This window comes from Lichenostomus cassidix, chromosome 2 (genome assembly GCF_008360975.1).
Source record: "Lichenostomus cassidix isolate B80296 chromosome 2, HeHo_3.0, whole genome shotgun sequence".
In the NCBI taxonomy this organism is placed as follows: Eukaryota; Metazoa; Chordata; class Aves; order Passeriformes; family Meliphagidae; genus Lichenostomus; species Lichenostomus cassidix.
Genome location: NC_139482.1, coordinates 85,101,328 through 85,126,034, shown reverse-complemented (window position 1 = coordinate 85,126,034; position 24,707 = coordinate 85,101,328). Strand labels below are relative to the sequence as shown.

The following is a 24,707-nucleotide window of genomic DNA, read 5'->3' as shown; positions in this document are numbered from 1 at the left end:
CATTCAGGCCTCAGAGCTCCTACTTCTATTTCAGATCTGAGAAAAGACTCATGTACCCACCTAAGAAAAGAACACTACTTCTCTTTGCAGCTTTGTCTTTTTTGCCTCAGACAGTGGCAGAATTCTAAACAAGAAATGCTGGGAAAGACAAATTAATACTGCATGTTTTTAAACAGGAAATATGTCAGCTGTCAGCTTGGGAAGCACTATACAAGACCGGGTTTGCAGGTTTATTTAACGTACTCTTGTTGGATTTTTTCTGGCAGCAGCACCTCTTACTCCTCATAGATATACAGGCACAATTCCCAAAGAAGATGCTGGGACTCTACATGGCCACCTGTAGGAACAGACAGATTTTGTGCACAGATTTCTTAGCCACAAAAATATATTAATAAATATAAAGTAGGAAAAAAGAAGCTCCTTATTTTTAGGAAGCAAACAAAAAAGTGTTCTCCTGAGTGGAACAGGAGTTGGGTCTCTATCATACTCATGGTGATACACCAATTTCTTATTTTCACCATAAGCACAACTCTCCCATAAATCTCCACAGAATCATTTTCAGTACCTCCTATATCTCAGAGCAAAGCAGAAAGCTCTTGCAACACAGTTTACAAGGATTTGCTTCGAGTGTCTTCAGAGTCAAAGCTCTGAAGGCAGTCTTTTCTTGTCTCGATTAGCTATTTTTCCTGAACACACAGAGAAAAGATAATATTTAACAGATTTATATTTTTATAAGACCAAATGTACAAAGCTGTGCCTTGAGCTGCACTAGCAAAAATTTTTAAATCTCAATTTTATGCTCATTGGGCCACAAAACACTTTTAGTATGAGAATGAAATCTATGACATTTCTCTTTTACTCTCTCCTTTTCCAATTAGACATAGTGTTTATAATATGAAATTGCACTATGTTTGTAGCCACAAATTGCACTGATGTGTAACTGGATGAGTAACTGCAAGCCCTACGCACCAATAGAAAAGTTAATAGACACAATTAATTTGTCCTGACTGCCCTTCCAGAACCATATGAAAATATTGATTACTAGTAAATAAATAGTCCTTCTTTAGAAACCACTTATTAAATAATCGAGGTGGGGGGTTGTAAACAGCCTAGGGTATGGATCTGCAGTCAATTTCTACTATACTTTGCAATTATTACATAAGTGGTAACTTTGTCCTTACACTGGAGGGGAACCACAACTCAAAGTCCATCACTGAAAATAAATGCTAAGATTGCTGCTACTACATTATATACAGAAATGTTCCAAGTGAGGCTTTACAATTTACGCTTACGTTGGATCTCCCAACCCCAGCATTAGGCTCCCCTCATTAGCTTTGACAATGCTGTTTCTCCTGTCTGTAATAGACCAAGGGAGCAAAACTCCTCCTAGAGACAGTATTTGTGATTTTGGCCACAATAGGCACTGGATTATAAATTTCAGTAACTTGCTTGGTCTCTGCCTGCTTCCCTCCTCTGACCTCTTTGCTACACTCAACCTAGAAACATAGCCTGTTACCACAGGTCCCCAAAGTGCCAGAAAAGTAGAGGTTAGCAAGTCCTGGCACAAACACTCCCTATCCCAAAAGCAACTTTCATATTTCCAGTCTCATCACAGGCTGCCTAGCCAGAGGCTGGAGGAGCACCTCAGCCTCTGCAGGGGATGATCAAACTGTGAGTGAGAAACAGTGCCAGGCTGTAAAGGCACAGCTGGCCACCCCTCCAGAGAGCTGGCAGCCAGGGGAAGAAAATGCCCACAAGACAAGGGTGCAACACCACATCAAGCTAAACAAGACCTACATTTTGGTTTGGGTGATTTTTAATTTGTTTGAATTTTAGCAGACTCACTTTACTAGCTTTAGTCATGGTTTAAACACGTGATGTGGTCCCCAGTGGTCTTCTATCAGCTCTTTCAGGAAAGGTGGTCAGAGGCCAGCCTATGCCTCAGCCAGCAAGACCAAGGGCTCACCCAGGAATCTAAAGCATCAGTGAATTGAAGATTTCAGCTGTTGGGCATATGCAGTAACTTTCTCATCAGTACTTTTTCAGTACTCATATGGTCTAAATTGTAAAGATACTTGTATACCTTAATGGCCCTGAGAGCTGTGGGGTAGTACTGTTCCCTGCTAAGCAAAGGCAACCATTCAATCAAGGGTGACAGAAACACTCTCAGTCACAGAGGATGGTGAGACACCAAACCATAAAACTGATTCCATAAAACAACAACAAGGCTGACACAGCACAGAGGGTACCATTGCAGAAATGCATATAAGAGAACCTCAGTATATGAATGTATAACATGCTAAGGGTTAACCCAAGTATTCATGCTTCCCTCCCACTACAGCCTTGGTCAGAATTTAGCTTCAGGTGACACAAGTCAACTTGAGAACAGTGGTACATTTCACATAAAACATTCAAGAGATTCTTTTCCCTGGTCATAGACCTTTTTGGTACACTATGATCACCTTTCAAAGAGTGTAATCAAGTCATGCAGCAATTTCCACTCCAGAATGATCAGCCCTGATTGCTAAACAACAGTGTCATGATGACAAGCTGACCCTGCTTTAGCTCAAATAGACACAGTAGTTGCTGAAATCTCAACAGGATGTGACGAGAAAGGAATCTATGTTCATTACTAGCTATGACTGATCTTCTGCTGGGAGAGTTTTTGGTTAACAAACCATTCTGCTGAGTTACCCTTAAACATGTCCAGCTTCACATAGTTCTGTATTCTTTGGTAGCATTTCATTTGTTTGCAAACCTAAAACAATATAAAAATGCAACAAATTCCATGTAAAGCCTGTTGTTGGATGACTGTTATTATAAGTCTAAAAGATGGCTTGTGAGAAAACAACCATTGTAATACCAAATAGGGGTATTTACTTTTTCCAGGATAAAGAAAAAGCAGAACTATCAGGTTCAATAGACAAGTATAAACCAGAAGCTGCTTATTTTAAAATTATGAATACTGAATAATTTGACAGCATGGTCAAAAGCCACTAACAAAGGGGTAACAGACAACAGAAGCACATAATCACAAGAAAAAGCAGAATAAAGCATGCATACAGGCACTAAATGTTCATTCAGTAGCCAAATGATATCTACAGTACATTTGAAAAAAGTACCTTGGTTTGGATAGTAAAACAATTACTGTAATTTACACAAGGATAGTGTTTCCACAGAAACTTACTGTTTAAGCCATTATTTCACTATAAAGAGCTCTTGGAAAAATAACATTCGAGAGTCCAGCTGAGCTGCATATTAAGGCCATACTCATAGCCCACTACACCACTGCATTCTATTCAAGATGATTCAAACTTCCAAGAAAAAAGTCTCCTCTGACCCATATCTAGAAAACCTCAGTGGAAATAACTAAGCAAGTAGGAAAATGGCTTTCAAGTACCAGTCATTCACCACTGTGCTATGCAGACACACAGGAAAATACCCAAAGCACTTACTGTAAGATCTGGAGTCAAAGTTTTAGCCAAGCACTGTGTCATCAAAAGCATGGAGAAAATATCCCCACATTTGACAACTGTCCTGTTACGAGCTGTTAAATAAGACTAAAATTAACTAAAATATATTTGTGCTAAGAGCACCTTACATATCTAGAGTCTGTCACTACCTATGCCAACATGGTATTCCTTCAACAGCAAGTATTTTGCAAACAAATGTCTTCCCATCATTCATTTTCTATGGTCTCTCCCAAAAACTGTAGGTAGCTCAAAAACTCTCGTTCTCAAATCAAAAGTTTAATTTAATATGATGTTTTTATTTAGGTTCCAATTTATATGTTCCTTCTTTACTTTCTTCAATTTAAATCACTTAAACTGAATAGCAAAAATATATACTGCTTTTTAAACAGAGGTCTTACTCATTAATATAATTTCAAATATCAACAACATTCTAACAGGAAACACAACAGTTAGAAGACTGTTAAGCCTGTTAGAAGAAGTACATCCCAAAGGGAAGTCTCTTTAACACCTCCCTTGTCTGAATGATAGAATTCAACATGCCAAAACTAGGGTGTTTGCAGCCTCAGTCATACTGTCAAATATCACCACTGTTCTGTATGCTGGATTTCTATTTTTAATACAAATGTGGAATGGTCCACATTTAACAGTGACAGCCCTCTCCTGAGATGTGAGGAATGGAGATATAGATCCCTCCAGGCAAGGGAAATTGAACATTGGTAAGAGCCCTGTTCAAAAGTCAACTGCATAAGCATGTACTGACATGACTATCCTGACAAATTCTGTAAAACTTTTCATCCCAAAAACTTTTCCAACAACTATTCAATTAACTACTTTCAAACACATGAGGTTTACACTTGAGACAAAATTGTCCATCTAGATACACTTTTATTGCACTATCTGGGCATTTTCAGTCCATTGGACTAATATGTTAAAATCATAGCTTCAACATGTTTCACCTAATATACAGTAAAAATGTACAGTAATATACAGTTTCTTTTCCTCACAGCAACTCTACACACTTGCTGCTCTGACACTGATGAGACCACGACACAAACATATCTTTTCCTCCAGACAAATAAAACAGCTGGATACCAACTCATTCATGAAATGAGCTGGGAAAGTTTTCTAGGGGCTGGCTCAAGTATAACAGTTCAGGGAAGTTGAATAGACTTTCTATTTTTTTCCAGTCAATAGACATACTTATTAACCTTATTTTCACTTACAAAAACTTAAAGAGTTTAAAGGCAGCAAAATAATTCTCCTGTCTCCAAATCATAAAATAATAGATTAAGTACAAACTGTTTTTATCCTGAACCAGAACAAAACAAGGTGCCAATAAAAGATTGCTCATCAGCTTAGTACTTTGTTTTGTATGACTTTAGGAGAGTATGCTAAGGGCGTAATTTAACATTCAAAGGAAAACTGCATAAACAAAACATTAACTCTATAATCAGCAGCAGCAATGTTGGAATTTAAACTTCATGCCAATTTTGCCGTTCAGTTGAAATGCTTCTCCTGGAATCCCAGGCTCTCCTCTACCAACCCACTTGCTCTTGGAACCCAGAGAGAAAATATGGTCCCTGCTCCAAAACCTCTCATGTCTCTGGGAACATGAAATGGCTATTTTCCAAGACTTGATACAGGAAAGAAAATTTGTTTTGTATTCTTCATTATACCACAAACATACATGTGCATCCGGGGGTGAGGTAGGTTTACTCTGTATTACAAGGGTTTTGTTTGGTTCTTCCTTTTGGTCTAGCATAGTAGCTCTACCAGTTCTGCCCTTCAGTGCTGATGGGCTTCAAAGCTTCAAATCTTCTCCACTTCAAACAGAAGCTCTTCACTCGGTGACCTCAAAAAATTAACAAGTCATCTTTATGTGAACCACTGCAAGCACCTCTGCAACTAAAAGCAAGCGTTTCCGAACTGTAACTCAGGAATATAGGAATGAGTACTCAAGGCTTTCAGTATTAGGTTGTACTGCACAGTTTAAACGTAACTTCATTACTTGTTTATCTTTTTGTTAGCACTGGAGGTTACAGCCACACCCTTTTCATAGATGGCCCTTCAGAAATTGCTTCTGGAAATAAAGCAATTAGAATGCTGTTTCTGGGTTTTAAATAGCCCTTTTCCTGAAAAAGAACAGACTTTCTCCAGGCTACTTTTCTTCCTCTGTTACCTGCAGTGCAAGAAAGGAGCAGGCCCTGGTTACTCAAGACAGCTGTCCCATGCACAAAATGCCCATCACCATGGTGTCACCCATCAAGAGTAACAAAGTAGTTATCATCAATGGCCAAAATCTGTCTCCCTGAGGAGGCTGACTCACAGCAACCTGTAAACCCACGTCAGTTTAAGCTGAGCTTGTGCCTTCTGATATAGCACAGGCTGCGATATCAAAAAGCAGAAAGGGGATGGGTAGGAAGAATGAGACATGGCACAAACCGTATAGCCTGCTGTGCTACACAGGCCTTTGTAATTGCCCAAACACCTCCATGTGTTTGTATAAACATTCTGTGGTTGGGGACTTGCACTCACCTCTCTTCTCCACAAGAAAAACAAACTAAACACAGTAATTAGCTCCAATAGCATCTGATTAAGTAAATAGGGTTTTCCGTTTCCATTAGTAGCTCATAAAGGCAGACACTAATATGAGCTCCACTCAGGTCATTGCCCAGTGGTGACAGCTTTACAGTCAAGCAAAAACAGGTTCCACTGCAACAACAAACATGACTCAAATTCCCTGGTAGGACAGGCACAAGTTCACACAACTATGCTGTTACAGGCTATGGTAAGAACATTCATGCCAAATCACTCAGACTTGCCCAAGCAGCTAATTATAAATTCTCACAACAAATCCCATCAATATTTAACAGAGATATCAAAAAATAAACAGTGGGTTTAGTTTCCTAGAACAGATTCTCCTACAAAATGTCTTGGCATAACACCTATTCACAAAGTTACAAGTGACACAATGCAGTCTTACAAGAGATACTAAATTTGGCTAGCAACCTGCTCATGATTGTATTGTTGTGTCTGGGCCAGGAAAGCTTTATAGGCTTTCTCCCTCTTTTCTTTCCTATTGTGCACCATCACCCTACTCCATCAGTCTTTGGCTGTCTCAGAAATCTGCCTTCAGAAAGAACTTGAACCATACAACTTATTAGTAATCACATGGAAACACAGCATTGAAATCAGTCACTTCATTTAAAGTGTCAAACAGCCAACCTGTTAAAAAGTATCACAGGGCATGGCTTCAATAATAACCTACTATGACTCACCCACAGAACACACTTCAGTCTTGACTTACTTTGAAGAAATGGACAAATAATCAACATGAGAAAACAAAGGTAGGATTAATATAACTTTGATTGCATCTATGTATAGACACACAAACGTCCAAGAAAGTAATCTTTTTACAGTAATTATTAGTAGCTTATTTTCCCTTTCCTGATTTTAACAATTAAACACAGAGATGAAGTACCTGTCAGCCTTCATCCCATGCTAGCTCTTTCACAGGAATTCACTAAGGAAAATGGCTGAGTTTTTATTCCTTTTGAGTAGTTGTTCAAACCATATTTTATGAATTGGTGCTTAATTATCTCAGACATTTAGATTACTGTTTTTATTCCAAGAAATCTAATTTGGTGGATGAGGAATATGAAAGTATAATTTTAATCAATCTCCCTTGAGACTCCTTAAAGTAACACTAGCTGATGACTATTCACAAGATAGTAAGCTATTTCCCTCTTGTCAGCTGCATATATCTTTCTGAAATATTTGTTGGAATATCAGTGACAAACCATAATAACATAAAGGAAGCAAATATAGCTCAACTTACACTGCACTGAAGAATATTTCTAATCTCCTTTTTGTCACTCAAATCACACCTAGCTGTAATGACTTCCAAATGCTATGGTCTATTACCAGTGGCTTTCCCACAGAAGCAACATCAATCTAAAGAATGGGTTTAAGGCAAGGACATTCTTTCAACAGCCTACCAGAACTATCGAAGAATAGTATAGTAGGTCATTTATTTGAGCTGTAACCATGTGAGTCAAATTCATCAAGTTAAGAAAATACCTTCTTCAAGCATTAAATCCTAGAAATCATGGGACAGCATTCTGCCCATGGCCTTTGTCAACTTTTAATTATGTCATGTTACCAATGGACTGCCAAAGCAGAGTGCAACTGATAGCACACAGCATGTCTGAGTACAGTATATTTTTAGCCTGCAATTCAATCAGCACTCTTACAATGGCAAGGATTAAGTCCAAGACAGCCACGTTGCTGTATATAGGCCAATGCAATTACATGTTGAAACATGTTGAGAGAAGGTGGTGGCAAACTGGAGTCAAAGTTGGGAGGATCAGCACAAGAGAGGCAGCTGCTCGGTGGTTGCTTTACTGGCACAGCACACACTCCCATCTCACCCATCTTTGTTAATAGACCACAAAGGAAAACATTAAAACAAATGACAGTTTTACCCCAATTCCTTTCAATATGATTTAGTGCTTATGAAAGACAGACAACATTTTGGCAACCTTGAAAATCAATATCCTTCTACCTTCATTGGCAGCTGTTCAGATGCCTTTAGCTTTGTCAACACAGAGCAGCCCCCTTCAGTCCTGCCTGAGAATGCTGCCAGCAAGGAGACAACTCTGTTCTCATCCTGCGCTCTCCTGAGCTCCCATGCTGAGGTAGCAGTTACAACATTTGCAAGGATGCTTTTAAATATGTCTTTTATAACACCGAAAAATATTTAAGATTCTCAAGCCAATATATTTTTGCACATTCAAGTGCTAACTCTTAATTAAAAAGGTTACACTCTTGCTGGGTTTTTAATCTTCAGGAGTCACATTTTCAGGCTTTTCCCATCCAACTATACAGACATTTTAAAAAAAAATGGAAAAAAAGGAACCTTGCTGTGTAACAGACAGCATCAGACTTAGTACCTATAGGATCTAATGCTTTGAGACTATCAAAACAAAAAAAGATGACACCACAATCCAATCACTTATTCTCTAGGATATAGTTAAATGATTCATCAAGCAGTAATGGCTCTCATACACTAAAACTATGGCTGAATACTAATCAATGATATGAGGAAGCATACGGCTGCATTCCATTACCATTTTCCCAGGACCATTAATCTTTTTTGATACAGCCTCTGAAAACTAGCCTAAACAGCATCCTCTTCATCTTTATACAAATGACCATTAGGAAATACTTCCTTCAAACCCCTTGATGAGAGAGAGAAAAAGACTACAAGGAACATGTACATACTCCGAAGACTTTCAAGCTAAACAAATATACAAATTATGGGCATATTTAATCAGCAATGAAAGAATTCTGTATCTTGAGATAATTCTCTCCATTATAATGAGCTTCCAGATTCAAACTTACTACAGGTGGTCATATCTCCAAGTGGCAGATTTTTGAGTGCTAATCACTTCTCTTTAGCAAGCTGAAATGAAGGCACAAAAACCCCCCGATTCAGAGTCTCTGAACAGTAAGTTCAGAAACTCAAAGATATGGGCATACCCTAGGCTTAAAATAAATTCACATTCATAACTGGTGGCTTTTTCATCCACATTTCAAAACTAAGCAAAAAAAATCCATTAAGAAGACAGAAAACCTAAAAGCACAATTCAGCAGCATCCAAACTGGGAACCCATCTTAAGCCTCAGAAACTATACTTCTTTATCTTCTAAAAGATCTGGATTTTCTTCCACCACTTTCCACCACAACTCTCAGTTTTGTCAGAAAAATTACTCATTTTTCTTCCCAAAGTTCAGTCTAGAAGAAGCGTAACTACAGTAACGCAAGCATTAGGCAGAATAACATCCAGTAAACACACCATACAGTAGCTGAAACAATACTGCAAACAACCTGACTTTTTAATTAGGCTTAAAAAAGCAACAATTGAAATCAGCATCTAAATAAGAACACATTACTGTCTACAAGGCAAGTATAACAAATCTAAGTGCATTACTTGCAGTATTTCAAGCTCACATCTATGCAAAAATAAAGGAGACAAAACAAAGCTAAGTAATGAGGAATACTACAGTATAAAATGAGGGCTGTATATAAGACACTACAGGAATGCTTGGGTCACAGGGAAACAAAATTGTGGATACTAAACCCAGAAGAGTTACATTTCTTTCTGCCTTGTATAGTCACTGACAAAAACACCTCATGTATTATAATCAAACCAGAACAAAAAAATTCACAGTAAAATGAGAGTCCTTCAACTGTGTCCAGTAATGATCATTGCAATACATTAATCATTTAGAATGCTAATACAGGATAAATCAGTCACGTCTGTCTGAAATAAAATACCATGCTTCATTTACACACTGCTTTTCCACTTGTGCATGAAGCCTGCCTGCCTTACTTGTAGTCACTGGAGAGTCACAGGCCACTTGCATTTATAACTGAAGCTCGAATCAACTAGTAGCATGGTAGAGTACTGGAAAAACAATGATGAAAACACTAAAAGAACACATGTAGAGACTGAAAAGCACAAACAGTGTAATTTAGCAGCACCTTTTCTTCCTCAGGAACATAGCTTTTTAAAAAACACCCATTTTCAAATCACATTGCAATTTCTGATAAAGATGCACAAAGGAAGGAGTTGAATGAAGTGTGCCTCATGAGAGAGACTTCTGAAATTCAGAAAGCCTTAGGAGCAGCACACTTTCATGACCAGACATAGATGAATCTGCACTTCCTTGGCACTCACCACTATCAAGCTTCCCAGTCCTTGCACCCTTTTGAAGGTGACCAACTTTAAAAAAAATAAGTAAACCCAAACCAAAACACAAAGAAAATCCTGCAAATTCACTTACTTTTCATAAACAATAGTCACACAAAGAGGTCCTCCCTGCCTGTGAGGCAGGGCAGCACAGATGAACCTCACAATTTCAGGAATCTGAAACAGGTATCCTTAATTCTCTGCCTGGCAAACCTGGAAGGGTCTTCCCTAGCAGAGAAACCAAGACCTCCTATAAAGAAGGCACAGGAATCAAGATTTTTGCAAGCCAAGTCCCTCACAATGCTAGAGCTGAAGGGGAAAATAACAACCCTTTGTGTGTGGAGTCAAAGGTCATGCTCCAGGGCCATCTGCTGCAGTATGGTAATAAACAGAGAGTAGATATGTAGTTTTTTCTATTTCTTCACTTCCCATAAAATGCCAAGTCTTTCCAAGTACTAGAAGTCTACTTATGTCTACCTCATAGCTAGAATGGGTTCAGCACTGGTGCTTGGAGAAAATTCAGAACTTTTATTCCACGTTGACAAAAACAGGCACGAGTCCCCATTTGGCATTTCACTAGCACAGATGAGATTCCTGTGGGTTTCCTGATTGCACACTCCACTATTATCTTCTTTCTTTGCAAGCCTTGCAGTAATGAAGTAAGAAAGACACAATGTGCTTTTTCAACTAGCTTTACCTAGCATATCACCCTTAGATAAGCAACATGGCTGGCACAAGTTCAAGACAGCTACAAGTGCCTTCTTTTGCCAGCCCCCAAATCATGCCAGGTGGTTCACACTGAACATGCTGAGAAAGCCCACCAGAGTCCAAGAACTTCATCTTCTCCTTGCTGGAGAAGCAGCATCAAAACGCAGCCATCAAAAAAAACCTAAACACAAAATCTTCTGGCATCTCACCAGCAGCTGGAGCAGCTACTTTACCTCTGATACTGCTACTTGTGGCTGCAATTGTATATTTACAATTCAAAAAAAAAATACTTACTTTCTCAATTTCACTAACAAAGTTGAATGGCTCATTAGTAAGTCTGAAGCAACTAGCTTCGAAGAACAGTACTGAAATGTCCCTCCTTTTATTTTTTAACCAATATCAAAGTTACTTAAAATTATCTTTTTAACTGGCATAGTCTGCAGATTCTAAAAGAGAAGACAACACAGAAACCAAAATGAAGGTAAACTTTCTTTCTTTCCTAAATAGGGAAATACAAGGTATCTGTAAGTGCATTTTATTCCAGTATAATCATGCATGCGGTGTACAAGAGGAAAAGTGTATTGCTTTATCTGTATCACTAGAGTTAAAGCAATACAACTGCTCACTACTTTTGTGGCTGACAGACATAAAGCTTCAAGCCGTACACAACCCTCCACTACTGCATGTAATCACACATACCCAAGTTTCCTTCGTATTGCAACTTGTTTATTTATGCATTTTCTTCCTATCATCCTGATATCAAGAGCTTGATTGTTAGTAAACACAAGTTTAACTTTTAGTAAACATGAGACAACACAGTCCAAATTTCATTTTTCCAGGTATATATGCTTTGTCATAAAAACTACTCTAGAACTACAACTGAAAGAAGATGAAGCTCATTTTCCAGTCATCCCACCCTTTCTGTTCAGCCTAACAATCACTACCATGTACAATCATGACCCATATGACCAAAAGATTAATAATAATGCACTGCCTATGTTTAACAATAGCAAATAGGCGTGCAGAACCAAAATTAGAAATTTCCCAGGACTTTGTAAAATAAAACAAATAAATATCCTCCTCACAAAATAGATAGAGAATCAGTTGAGAAGTAAGACTACTAAAGTCAACTAGTCATGCTGAAAGTAAAAGAAAAGGTCTAAGCTCTTTTTTAAGCATCTTTAAAATGCTGGGAATGACAGAATTATTTCTTTTTACCTGTTTGGAATTGGGAACTGCAATGCATTTTTTTCATATATTTGTGTTAAGCTGATGACATGTGAAAAGTGAACCTTCAAGTCTGGCTCACCTTTACTTCCATAGTTTCATATGCCAGATGGTTGCAGATGTTTCTAGGTAGCTAGGCCTACTAGAGAGCTCACTGCTACTATTGTCCCAACTTGTTCCACTGCTAAAAATATGTAACAACATTCCTTGCTGTCTTATTAATAACTGTAATACAATATAAAGGTAATATTAATATAACGCAATCCAGGTTGTGTGGAAAGTGTTGACAGAGGTTTAAGTAGCTGGCAGTCTTTCCTCTGAGCTGGTAATGAAGTAATATCTTGGCACGTGGGTACAGCCTACTGAAGCAGCATTTACCAAAGGAGCTGTACAGCCTCAGCCCAGACCACTTAAAAATACAAAACACCTTTTGAAAGGATAGAGGTACCAACCTGTCCTGGCTGAATTCCAGCAGGAAAAGTGGACTGTAAAACCATGGAGGGTTGTCATAAGTGATAATGGGATGGATGGATGGATGGATGAGTTACAGCCCGGCTGCCTTGCATACATTTACACAAGGTTGTAACTCTCATCATCACAACCCAGTGAGTGAGATCAGACAGAAAGAAAAGAGACTCTCATTTAGACCCTAATTACTGGCAAGGTAGGATGGCTGTGGAGGCACTAGGAAGAGAAAACTCTTCTTAAATGTTGAGAGAACTTGTGTTCTTATTTAGCACAACACAGGAAGAAGAGGAGACTGCAACACGCCAAGTCCCACATCTCTGACTATTCCTTCACCAACAGAAATATGAACTGCAGTTGTCTTAGTCTCTTGCTCAGTTGAATCCATTAATAATCTTCACACAAGAATTTGGATGAAATGAGGTATCTACAGACTGGTTTTGAGAGAAAGCAACAAAATTTGTAACTGCAAGTACAAGATTTGTGGTAAGATAACATCGAGGTTGGACTTTTTCCTATTAATCTCCTTTCTTTGATTTAGAACCTCCAGGAAACACAGGATGATGTGTTTCCAGAGGCTGCATCTGACCAATCTGTTATTTAAAAATCTAGTGGAATCCTGAGAACTACCAGCACACTCGCTCCTATCATTCTTGACACAGAGCTCTACAAAGACTCTTGAGCTATGATCAGCCAAACTGAGTGACTTGCAAGAGAGGTGTCAAAGTCAGGAATTGAATCTATGGGATAGATCTGTGCCCCTGCTTTCACAACACAGCTTTTAAGCCTAGATCAAAAAACTGAACTGAACTACAACTTGTCCAAACCATAACTTGTCAGAAGAACCTCGCAAGAACTTCAAAGGCATCTTACCTTTAACTGCCAGAGGTAAAGCCCAGCACTTGACAATTACTTTGTATCTGTTCTATGGGTATTTGTTCTGCTTTGAAGGCCCACACCGCAGAAGACAGTAAGCTGTTGGGAGACTGAGAAGCTTTTCACAGTTGTGCTTTTGGGCAGGTGTTTATACTCCCCCAGAAAAGTGTGCTTCACACAGGACTCTGATGAAGCTTGTGCTGTCAAGTCTGGAGACAGAGCAGTATCCCACCCACCTCTGCTCTCATAAATAATTCCCTATAAAATTCAAGCACACACGAGTGCTACAGCATCAATCTCTTGAAGCACAGGAATTTGTCAGCTCCAGAAATACTTGACTAGAGCCAGAATACTTTGGAAACCTGTTGGAAACAACCATTGTGTTAAATCCCCTCTTCTCTCGAAGGATGAAAAAGGCTGATGTCCACCTGCCTCACAGAGAATATCAAAGACCTGTGTGTCTTGACAGCCCTCAACTAAAATATTTCCCAGTCCTCATCAGCGACACTTGCAGAAGATAATCAGCCAGTTTCCCCTAAGTATGTGTTCATTTTCCCCGGGAAAATGACACTATTCCAGTTTCCATCTTCTATTCTTCAGCTCCCATTAACGGCATCATGACTACACCCAAAAATGCTCTCTTCAGAGAGCAGCTGCTCTATTTACTGGTACCTCCATCAGGATCGAGATCCAAACCATATTTTCTTCTTCTGTGTCTGCCTAGCCTCTACACACCAAGGCATTATTACTTAATGCCAAGAAAAACCTAGGGAAGAAGAGCCAGCTGGTAGGTTTAATGCTCTCAGTAAACTGCTGCTGCCAGGATACAGCCTGGCACAGAGTTCAATGCCAGAGCTGAGCTCCATGCCAGGACACAACCAGTGGAACAACCCCTGCTATCAGTTTACATCACACCATGCCTCAGAGTCAGCCCTGGCTTTAATGTAGGGCTAAATCACAGCAGCTGAAGACGGAAATGAAGCTTCTTTATGAATGAAACTCCTGAATCCCTCTAGTGCTCACTGGATTTATTTGCTTATACCGTTTTCTGAATGATACTGTTCCTAATTACAAATTCTTGGAAGGGATTTAAACACAGAAGTTGTCTCCAGTTTTCTCAGAGGGAACAGGAGGTCAAAACGATTATCCTTACGGCACTATAACTCTCCACCATCGCCACCAGTACACCATATGCAGGGAGAGATTTTTTTTGTTTGTTTTCCATTGTTACACGAAGTATTTCAATTACGTTTCCTTGATAAATTAGGCAGCGTGATGTCCTGTATTATTGCAAAGACGTACTTCTTACAGAGCTGCCCCAACACTGAACACTACTGTGGCATGTGAAAACAGACTATGGCAACATACTCAGCATGCTGTAATTATGTGAATAAGTTATAATGAAGAAGATCTCTAAAAAAAGCACAGCACTTGACATCGGCCATATATATATAGCTACTCTCCTGAGCGACCCTATGTCAGCAAGTCATAAGTATCAAATAACTCAAAGCAATTCAAAACCAACAAACCCAATGTACCGAATTAGATTCAAAGAGCATTATTGGCACTGGGCCTGAGCCACAGATTTAGACCCAGTTCTGAATTTTCCCAAGGTTCACAGAAATGGGCAAAAGGGACATCTGAAGTCAGAGTCCAGACTAGATCCAGTTCTACTTCATACAACAGACAGCAAGAGTGACCTAAAACCCTCATAAACAATAAAAGCCAAATTCAAAGTGCCACCTTAGGCAGCCAAATCAATATAGGCAACCCACAAAAGCTCTGCAACGTGGCGTAGTTACTCAGCAAGAATTTGTACATGTGGCTAAAAATACTGTAACAGAATTTGTGGTACTTCATCGCATTGTCAACTAAGATGGTGTGTTATCATCTAGGACCAAATCACTCAAAACCACAGGGGATAGCTGAAACAAGCACTCCTCATGGCAATGCCTTGCCCTGTCAGGCTCAGTGTGCATGCCAGGCAGAACTGAGCACAACCCAATGAACAGCAAGCTGCTCTATCCAGAGATATGGATGTAGTGAAAGGTATGTGTACAGAGAGAAGCAGGGGAAAAAAGAGTGAGGGTAGGGTACAATTAGGCACATAATTCCAAGTGAAAGAAAAATTGCAGACACTCTTCTTATCAGTTTTCCCTATCAACCATCTTAGGTACTCTGCATTATTCAGGGTGGTAAAGACCATCCTAGACATTATTCTCAGAACTCAGTTTCTTAACTTCCCTGAGAACCTCCCTAAGGATCTAAAAACATTGCTGCTCGGAAGACAATGTGTAGATCTAGACTTGCACCCAGACTCAGGTAAAATTTTAAGTTTAAAGAAAAGAAGCAGTAAAACCAACATGTGAAATTGAGCTGCATTTTCAAAGAACTAGATTGAAGAAATCCTGTCCTTTGGAGTCAAGCTAGAACATCTGTTGGTTACAAAAAAGCTACTAATGACATACTATGACAGGTCCAAATGTCAAAGCATTTTTCATTTACTTTTTAAATCATTTTCTTAATAATTGTTTATAATGTCTAACTTCCAATGACTTCCAATATACAAGTTGTTTTACTAACTACAAAAATACCATCGTCACTACACTGTCGTCATTGCTAATTTCAAGACAGCAATGGTGAAATCTGACCCCACTGAAGTGAGCTGGATTCCTGCTTCAGACTTCATCCTCTCAAGTACATCCCACGGCAGTACATCGTCTCCAAGATGTGCAAACCATCCAGTGATGTGAAGGCAGCAAGTTGGCACCGCTGTTCAGAGAGTAAGTGAATGTTTATCTAAGTTAAGAGATGGCAACTTAAACCCTGCTGGAAAAAGACTGATCATTCATACTTGCTGGCAAAAAGGCCAACAGTTTTTAAGACTTCAGAAATTAGACATTGGTGTTCCTATGCATTTCATCATCATCATAGAAAGGCTGGGGTTGAAAGAGACCTTAAAATTCCAACTCTCATGCCATGGCCAGGGATACCATTTGAACTAGAAACTCCTAGGTCTGTTTCAAGATATTTTCCACTAGTCACCGTGATGATACTAAATGGACCATCAATCCATTAGCTCACTAATTTTCCAAGTAATGAATCAATCAAACCTCAGATGTGTCAATGTGAACCGACACCTGAATTTCAACCTATGCTCTGCTTTGACAGCTGCATTCCTCTGGGATCAGAGTTTGCCCTGATCTCTGGGTGAAATGGAGCAAAATTCTTCTCAGTCAACTAATGGGGCAATCTTTTGATGACCAGTGAATACAGTCTTGAGGAAAACCTGCAGAAAGAATATGCCCACCTCCCAAAAAGAAAACAGAAGAAGAAAGCAACACAAACCATTATATTCTACAGAATTACAGGTGCAAAGATGTAATGCCAAACACAGAAATGCTGCCCTAACTGCAAGTGCAAACAAGGAACTATGCTTTCGTTATAATGAATAAAGGTAAACAAGTCTAATCAACACCTTTTTTTTTTTTTTTTTACCTTGTAGAAACCAAGAGAAAGCCAAGAGACGTAATTAAGGCAGTCTAGAAACAGGAAGTGGCTCTGCAAACGCGAAGGTAACAGTAACCATGTAAGCAGATTTCAATGAGCGCAGCTACACCCTCACAACAGAAACCAAATATTTGGAAGACCCAGAACCTCAGATTAACAAGTCACAGGGCCAGGACTTGCGTCTAGTAGAACAGCTATCTTTCAATAGCCGGATTTACAGCACCTCTAGAGACGCAGTCCATCTCTCACCCAAAGTCTGCAAGTCCACTTTCGAAGCATTAATTAAACTTGAGAAACACTGCACGCAGAAAGACTGGGCAGGAGTTAAGCATATAAAAGTGGCCATCGATTTTGGATGGCTCCTAAGACACTAAACCAAGGCAATGGTGGTGGTGTTATATATAAAGTTGTAAAAAGTTTCCAGGAAAGTATTCAAAGCAAAGCATAACACAGTGAAAATAGCCTTGAAAATGAGGTTGAATTAACTCTAAATCCAGATTTTAAACTATCTCTTTATTTACTTCATTAGATGTCAGAATCCATCCTGCCTTTCTTTTAATTAGCTCTAACTCCAAAAAAAAAAAAAGCCTGCCTTGAAAACAATGGGACCACTCTCTGAATTGGGGACGACTGAGCACATGAAAACAGAATTGACCCAGTGCACCAAGAGCTTCTAAAGTTTTTGTGCTTTAGGCAGAGCTCTGTTCACTGGATGCTGTATCCTTGGCAACTATTATGCAAGGAAACCGTTCTACAAATGCAAAACTTCTGTCTGCTCCATGAGCTTTTCTCTGAAATACTTTTATGGGGTTTTGGATATCCTTAAATCTAAGGGGACACACAGCCCTTTGTCATCTTCCCGCAGGCTCCCATGAGCATAATACAACAAGTGATGTTGAGTATTTTCCTCCCACTTCATCAAAGAGCAAATAAAAGTTTTACAACTTTTACTTTGTAGAAAAAAAAAAGTGGGCATTTTTTTCCTTTCTTCTTCAGTGCACTCTGCAGAACTAATGTGCAGATACAAGATAATAATGAAAGGACCTTATTATTATGTCAATCAATGGCATTGCTTTGAAAACTAAAAATTCAAGGATAATGCTCGGGTGCCTGACTTCAAGGGCAGAGCTACAGATGCCAGCACATGTATTAGAAGAAGCATGCAAGAAGAGATAGGTAAGACTTGACAAGGGCCATGCTGCAGTTCTTCGCAAGAGGGACTAATAGCACCGATTGTTTCAAGGGCAGCAGACGCTGCTATTTTTACCAAAGCCCCGGCTGGAGCTGCCTGGCTCATTAAAGCTCACCACGGCAAAGCCCGGGTCCTGCCGGCGCGACCGTGCTGGCCCGACACGCCGCGCTGTCCCGCAGTGTCCCCAGACACCCAGACACCGCTAGCGAAGGACAGGCACCGAGTACTTGATACCCAGCCTGGGCTTCGGTTTGATGAAGTTTTTCTTCTCCTGGGGAAAGCGTGAGGCAGCCACAGTTACTAAGCAGAGGCTACAGCTGCCCTTGAGGGCGTTTGGGAACACAGGAGAGCAGCAGAGGGAACCCCTCCGCCGTCCCCCGGGGCCTCTCCCCAGGAGTGACGGAGATGCCGATGCTGCCGGGGCGAGGGACAGCCCGCCGGGGACACGGGATGCGGCGGGGCAGCCCCGCCACCGGAGCGGAGAGGAGCGGAACCCGGGCTGCCGCCCCGCATGGACGGGGGCCGCCCGCCGGCCTCTGCTCCCCGCTGCCGGGCTCCTGCGGGGAGGCCGCTGCCCCTCGCCCGGTACCCCCACTCACATCCCCCTGCCCTCCCCCGGTACCTTCTGCGGGGCGCGGAGGAGGCGGTGCACCCCGGCCAGCTGGGTGGCGAGCGGGATGTCCTCCCGGAAGGTGTACAGCGGCGGCCGGGTGGGCTCGGGGAAGTTGGTGCTGTTGAAGGGGTCGGTGTCATCCAGCAGCTGCACCCGGCACACCAGCGTGGCCATGGCGCATCCATCCACCGCCGCGGCCGGGCGCGGGCGGGGAGCGGCACCCCCAAGTCACCGGCACCGAGGTGCTGCCTGCGCGCTCGCCGCCGGCTGCGAGCGGCACTCCACTCCCCGGCGCAGGCTGGCCGACGGCCGGCAGCCTCTCCCCCCGGCTCCCCGAGCGAGCAACGGCCGCCTCACAGCCGCCGCGCCTCGGGGAGGCGGCCCATGGCCCCTTCCCCGCAAGGATCCGTGAGTGCAAGATAGCTTCAGGCCGAGAAAGGAGGAGGCGGCGCCGGAGCCGCGGGGCGCGGGCAGAGCGGCGGCAGCAGCTCCCCCATTCCCGGCCGCTGCGCGCCGAGCGGGCAGCGGGAATGCCGCGGCCGGCACGGGCAGCAGCGATTGCCGCGCGCAGGGCCCACAGCGCCCCCTCGCGCCGCGCGCCGCCGCCCCTCCTCCCCCGACCTGAGGAGACCTCCCCGAGCCCGGCGCGGGAAGAGAGAGCCGGCACGGGATAATGGCACAGACATCCCCCGCCTCCGCCGGCCGGGCCCGGGGACACACGGAGAGACACCGACAGACAGCGCGAGAGGGCCGAGCGGGCCCGCCAGCCGCGCCCGCTGCACCGCCCTTGGCTCCCGGCAAAAGGGCGCCTGTCTTTGCAGCTCGGCTCTCTCTTGCCTTAGGCCTGCCTTTTCCTTCTTTCAGGGGAGAATGGGGACAAAGTGCCCAACCCCTGGGTGGGCACAGAGCAGAGCACTGTCCTCTTCGAGGTGAATCTGTTACCCTGTCTGCAGCCCTGTCGGTGGGGATCCAGGTCTTCACTCTGGTCTTCACTCTTGGGGTGCAGGAAAAAGCCACGAAGTCAGTCGCAGGTGAAATACAGAGAGCGAAGGGTCTCACTGCCCTGGGGGAATGGCTGGGTTTGCACAGGCTGAGCATCTGCCCAAGGGGATGCGCCCTACTTTAAAGCCGAGGTTCATAACCTCTCATCCTTCACAGACAGGGCTGTGGGGCAAAATCTTTAGCACTGTGAGAACGGGGGGATTTACCACAGAAATGTGTCTTAGGCAAGAAAGTATGACCTCTAGATCATAGTGTTTCCATGAAGCAAGAGTTTCCTCCCAAAGTGATTACTGTCTTGGGAGTATTTGTCAGAACTGAGACAAAAGGGGATTTCTGTCCACACGTGGTCTGTCCTTCTGTTTCTGTTATTCTTGGGACTAACTTGCCATGGTTCGGTTTTCCCAGCAGTTATGCATATTTTCAGAAAAGAGAAGTTGTATTTGCTGAAGTCGTGGTTGTGAGTTTTGCATCTAATTAATTTAAACCTCCGGTTTTACAAAGAAATAAATTTTTGCATCTCTCTTAGTACCAAAAGCTCAGTCTCTAGAGAAAAGAGTATATGCTATACATTCTGTCTGCTTATTTACATTGTATTTTTTGTCACCATGTGAAGTGAAGGTGAAACAGGGTATTCTGGTTTTCTAAATCCTAATTTACTAAATTGCCATTCAATTTCCATTTTTGTAAAGCAAATTTCTACATTTGCTGTGAATCAATGGTTAATATGAGGTGGTATAATATTGCCATCCTTGCTATTCATTGGATTAATCCTGATTTTTGATAAATTAATATATGGCACTTGCCTCACTGCAGAGGCATCAATACTTGGAGGGCAGTTTTAAATAAGACATGGAAGCCATGATTTTGTATAGAATCTATGTGACAGCATCAGTTTATTTTTCCTCCAATACTGAAAAATGAAAACAAAGGATGTGTGCAATCTGTGGAGCCAACGGAGATTGGATAATTTTAAGGTTCAACATCTAGCCACAGACCTAAATACCATAAGGAAGAATTAGACCTTGGATGTTTTGATCTTCAGCTGGATTTCCAAATACAAAGTGGCCAGTGGAGATACATTTTATGACCAGGATGGAAGGCAAATAGAGCAATACAACCATGAAAGGACCCTAAGTTAGCTAGAGTTTTGAGGTGCATCTTTTTCTTGATTGTGTATACCCCCAAACCACTATAAACCTGTGAATGTCAAAATCTGGATTTTATTTGAATTTTAATTAAATCAATGCAGGTGGAAAACCAAATCTGCTGGATAAAAGAGAGTAACATTACAAGGTCAGTGAGTGTGAGTGTAGAGGGAGAGATAAACACCTAAATTCCACATTTGAATGGTTTCCCGCCATTTTACATATTCTTCAGAGGCATTCTGAATCTGTAGTCTCTTTCCATCAGCCTGAGCCAGGGCTGTACATAGTTTGTTCCTTCCACTTCCTGTCACAATTTTATGCTTCTGCTGCAAAGCTGTGCCTTTGAAAAGTCCTTTCCTCATGCACTGCCTGCTTTTCAGACTTCAGGAAAGTGCCCTCTGCTCTCTCCTACCTCTTCTCTCCTCTCTCCGGGTTTTGTTTGTTCAATGCAGCAGCTAAACCAAGGTAAGTAGCCTGACTTTCCTTCTCACTGTTCCACTACAGCCTTTCAAATGAATGTGAGATGGCTTTTAAAAGACCTTAGCACACAGTCAAATGCAAACAAACAGTCAGATAGGACCTGTTAAGAAGTATGTGGCATGAGGCCCCATGGGCATTGCATCTGGAAAGACAGAGACAGGATGAGAACAGCATAAGTGGTTGCCTCAACCCACTCCTCATCATGGAAGGTAAGGCCTTCCCAGAGAGAGAGAGCATCTTCTTCAGGCATGCTGAACAAAATCAGCACTCAGGAGCTCTGAGGATTTATCAGCCAAGTCCAGGTTGTGTTCCTTTTGCCTTCAATAGTATCATGGACTAGTGAGTCTCATTCCTGGAGGAGGCAACTCGCTGACCTTTGTGTCCCTGAGTCCATCCCACATGCCCTTTCCAGGAAAACAAAGCTTACACACTATTGAGTAAAGTTCAGTTTCAAGCTCCCAAGTTTTTTTCACAAAATCATAAGGGGAAAATCCTTCACATGCACACATTTCTCAGGAATGAAACATAACTTAGGAGTTTTCATTTAAGGCTGATTTATTCATCTTAACTCATCCCATTATTGGCATTTCTTAGAAATACATTGTTGAATGAGTTGAGATGGTGTGTCAAGCTTAAATTTGAATTTCATTATTGTTGAAACCTCAATGTTAAAATAACATAGCTTTTTTGTGTTTAATTTCCTCTTTTTTATTAAAAATAAAAAATATATGTTTGAGGGAAAGTTATTGAAAGCATATTCTTTAACCCAAAGACCACCCAGACACAATGTAAATGTGTATTTAAGCAGTTTTAAAAATGATACTAGATATCAGAGCAATTGGAATAGCTCCACAGAAGTATTAGTTTTTCTGGTATATCATCATGTCAATACAGATCTAGATGCATGATTGTGAGATTGCAGTCTAAGTATGTGAAGTGGCTAGTCCTTTGACTTTATCTCTTTCTTTTGGACAAATTGAATTGCTTTCCAAATTTCATTGTTTGAACTTCAAGCCAATTTTAGTTATGGGAGAACAAAAGCAATTTTAACTTCCATGATTTATTCACTTAACATTAATAAAGCTGAAAAATAGCAGTCTATTTGGTAATGGTAATCAAAATGGGCTTGCAAACCACTGGAATAAAAGTATGGTAATGAAAGTGCTGACAGATCCTTTACTGTAGTGATGGGAACCGTATTTCTGCCTTTTCCACACTACAATCTGTAAATAATGCTTCTTAGTGAAGTGTGGAGAATGATTTATTGTCATTGTTAGCATGGACAGGCAAATAACCTAACACACTTCTCAAAATAATGGTGTGTAAGTGAAATCCAGTCTGTCACAAGACCAAAAAAAATACTGTGGATTTTGGCCTTTGTCGTCCAAGGATCTCAGAGCGCTCAGCCACCATTAAATGTTGCCTGCTTATTCCCCACCTGCAGATGGGGAAACTGGGGAGCTGACAGATAAAGGATATGATACTAATATGATTTTCTTTTTTGTTTTTTTTAACAGAAGTGTTTTTTTACTGATTGCAATGGAACATGAACTGGGTGTCATATGACATGATCACAGAAAACATCCACAGAAAAACCCACCTTAAAAAAACTTTTTCTTTGGTAGCTAAGGACTTGTAATAGTCCCAAAGTTTATCAGTGGTCTTCATCAAGCTTGAATTGCAGAATCACACATTCCAATTCTGTTGAGTCGTACTGAAAATTATTCTTCTGTGGTGGCTGGCTAATACTTCATATGAAGTAATACTGTGTGCTATTAACAATGGCTAATACTGCAGTCTGGTGATGAAGCTCAAGGTTCACAATTCCAAAATCACTCAATATTCAAAGATACTGTACAGATCTGTAAAAAACAAGCCCTGGATCTGTGGATCATAGCACCCGAGGAAACAATGTGTTAGATGTTCTGGTGGCGATGCTACAGATTACCTTCTGTGCAAGGTCTTCACCTAAGGTAGCCAGATCTTAAAGGCTTTCAGCAACCATTGCTGAAAGGGCTGAAAAGTGAGGTTTCTATACTGCAAGCACACTTGTGGTCTCTTACAGGACTCCTTTCGGCAGAACAACCAGGGGGCTTAATTCATGCATGGAAGTGTTTTACTTCACCTTCACCGTTTAATGCTCAAGGCCTCTTGCCATATCCATTGCATGCTACTTAAACCCTGTTCTGATGACAGAACTAATTTCCTCAAGAGATTTGCTCCAGTGCTCAGTACTAGAACAGACGATTGCTTTGCAACTATTTATTAATTTATTTTCACAGCGCTCCTCTGCAGAGAAAAGGTCATTTTGCCCCATTTTGTGGTTGGAGTGTTACCAGACAAAATGGAGATGAAGTCAAAAGAACCACTATTGGCTTCTCAGTTCTGAGCTGCCTACAACCAGATTTCAAAACTTCTAAGAACACTATGTTTTGGAAGTGCATCTGAGAGTGACCTCAGCTCAGACTGGACGAATGTTCTACAGCTGACACCAGGCTGCACAGAGGAGGAGGAAACACATGCAGTGAGACTCTGAAGAAGTGACTTGGAGTGATTTTAACTTTGCACTGGAATTTTACCATGGCAGCATTTCTGGGGCTTAATCATGACATACCCTTACCTGAGTCCTCAAGCCACTGGATTCATTCCTTTTAAGTGCCTCACCAACTGAGGGGTGAACTTGCAGAAACCAACCCTCTCTGCTAGTCAGCCATAATTCTTTCTCAGAAAGAAAAGACATATAACCTGTGAAGTTGTGAAGTAAAATTTATTCTGAAAATACCTTATTCTGCATCTGTGTAAGCCTGTATATACATGTGCAGAGACATTTTTTTCAGATTCTAAGGAAAATGCTCACTGCTATTTATTCTAAATAATTCTATACATCAACTGTCCAACCAAGCACCATCCATGCTTTATAAAATTCCAGTTAACTGTAATTGTTTAAGCTCTCAAGCCCCGTGGGTGTCAGATATGCCTAAGGTGTATGAGCATGTAAGTGTGAGACAATGAGACAAAACAAGCATCACTTGAGTTAATTCTTTTTGTGGGATCTTTTACCATTTGTAATGTTGCAGGGCTGTAACCACACGTGATTTTTGAAATGCTGACTGATTCTTCAGAGCTGACTATCAAAATCAGACAAAAACACAATCTTCAAATAAAAGTCCTCCTTTTGTCACCAAGTCATGTCTTTTATAGATTTTGCCTATTTTTCATTATCCTCCTTTAAAAAATCTGAGGCTGTGTAGATTCTTACATG

The 24,707-nt window shown here is 41.2% G+C and overlaps 1 protein-coding gene across 12 annotated transcripts in view; it reads right to left on the bottom strand.

The window, feature by feature from the left end:
- FHOD3 (formin homology 2 domain containing 3) overlaps positions 1-19,371 on the bottom strand; it is a 374,055-nt gene extending 354,684 nt beyond the window's left edge. For 7 of the 12 annotated variants that reach the window (XM_085052239.1, XM_085052237.1, XM_085052238.1 and 4 more), the window contains exon 1: positions 18,828-19,370. In XM_085052239.1, coding sequence (XP_084908365.1) covers positions 18,828-18,992 — 165 coding nt within the window. In that variant the 5' untranslated portion in view covers positions 18,993-19,370. Of the gene's footprint in view, positions 1-18,827 lie in introns of all 12 variants that reach the window. The other 5 variants (XM_085052233.1, XM_085052234.1, XM_085052240.1 and 2 more) reach the window with 1 other exon arrangement.
- Positions 19,372-24,707: the final 5,336 nt, after the last annotated feature.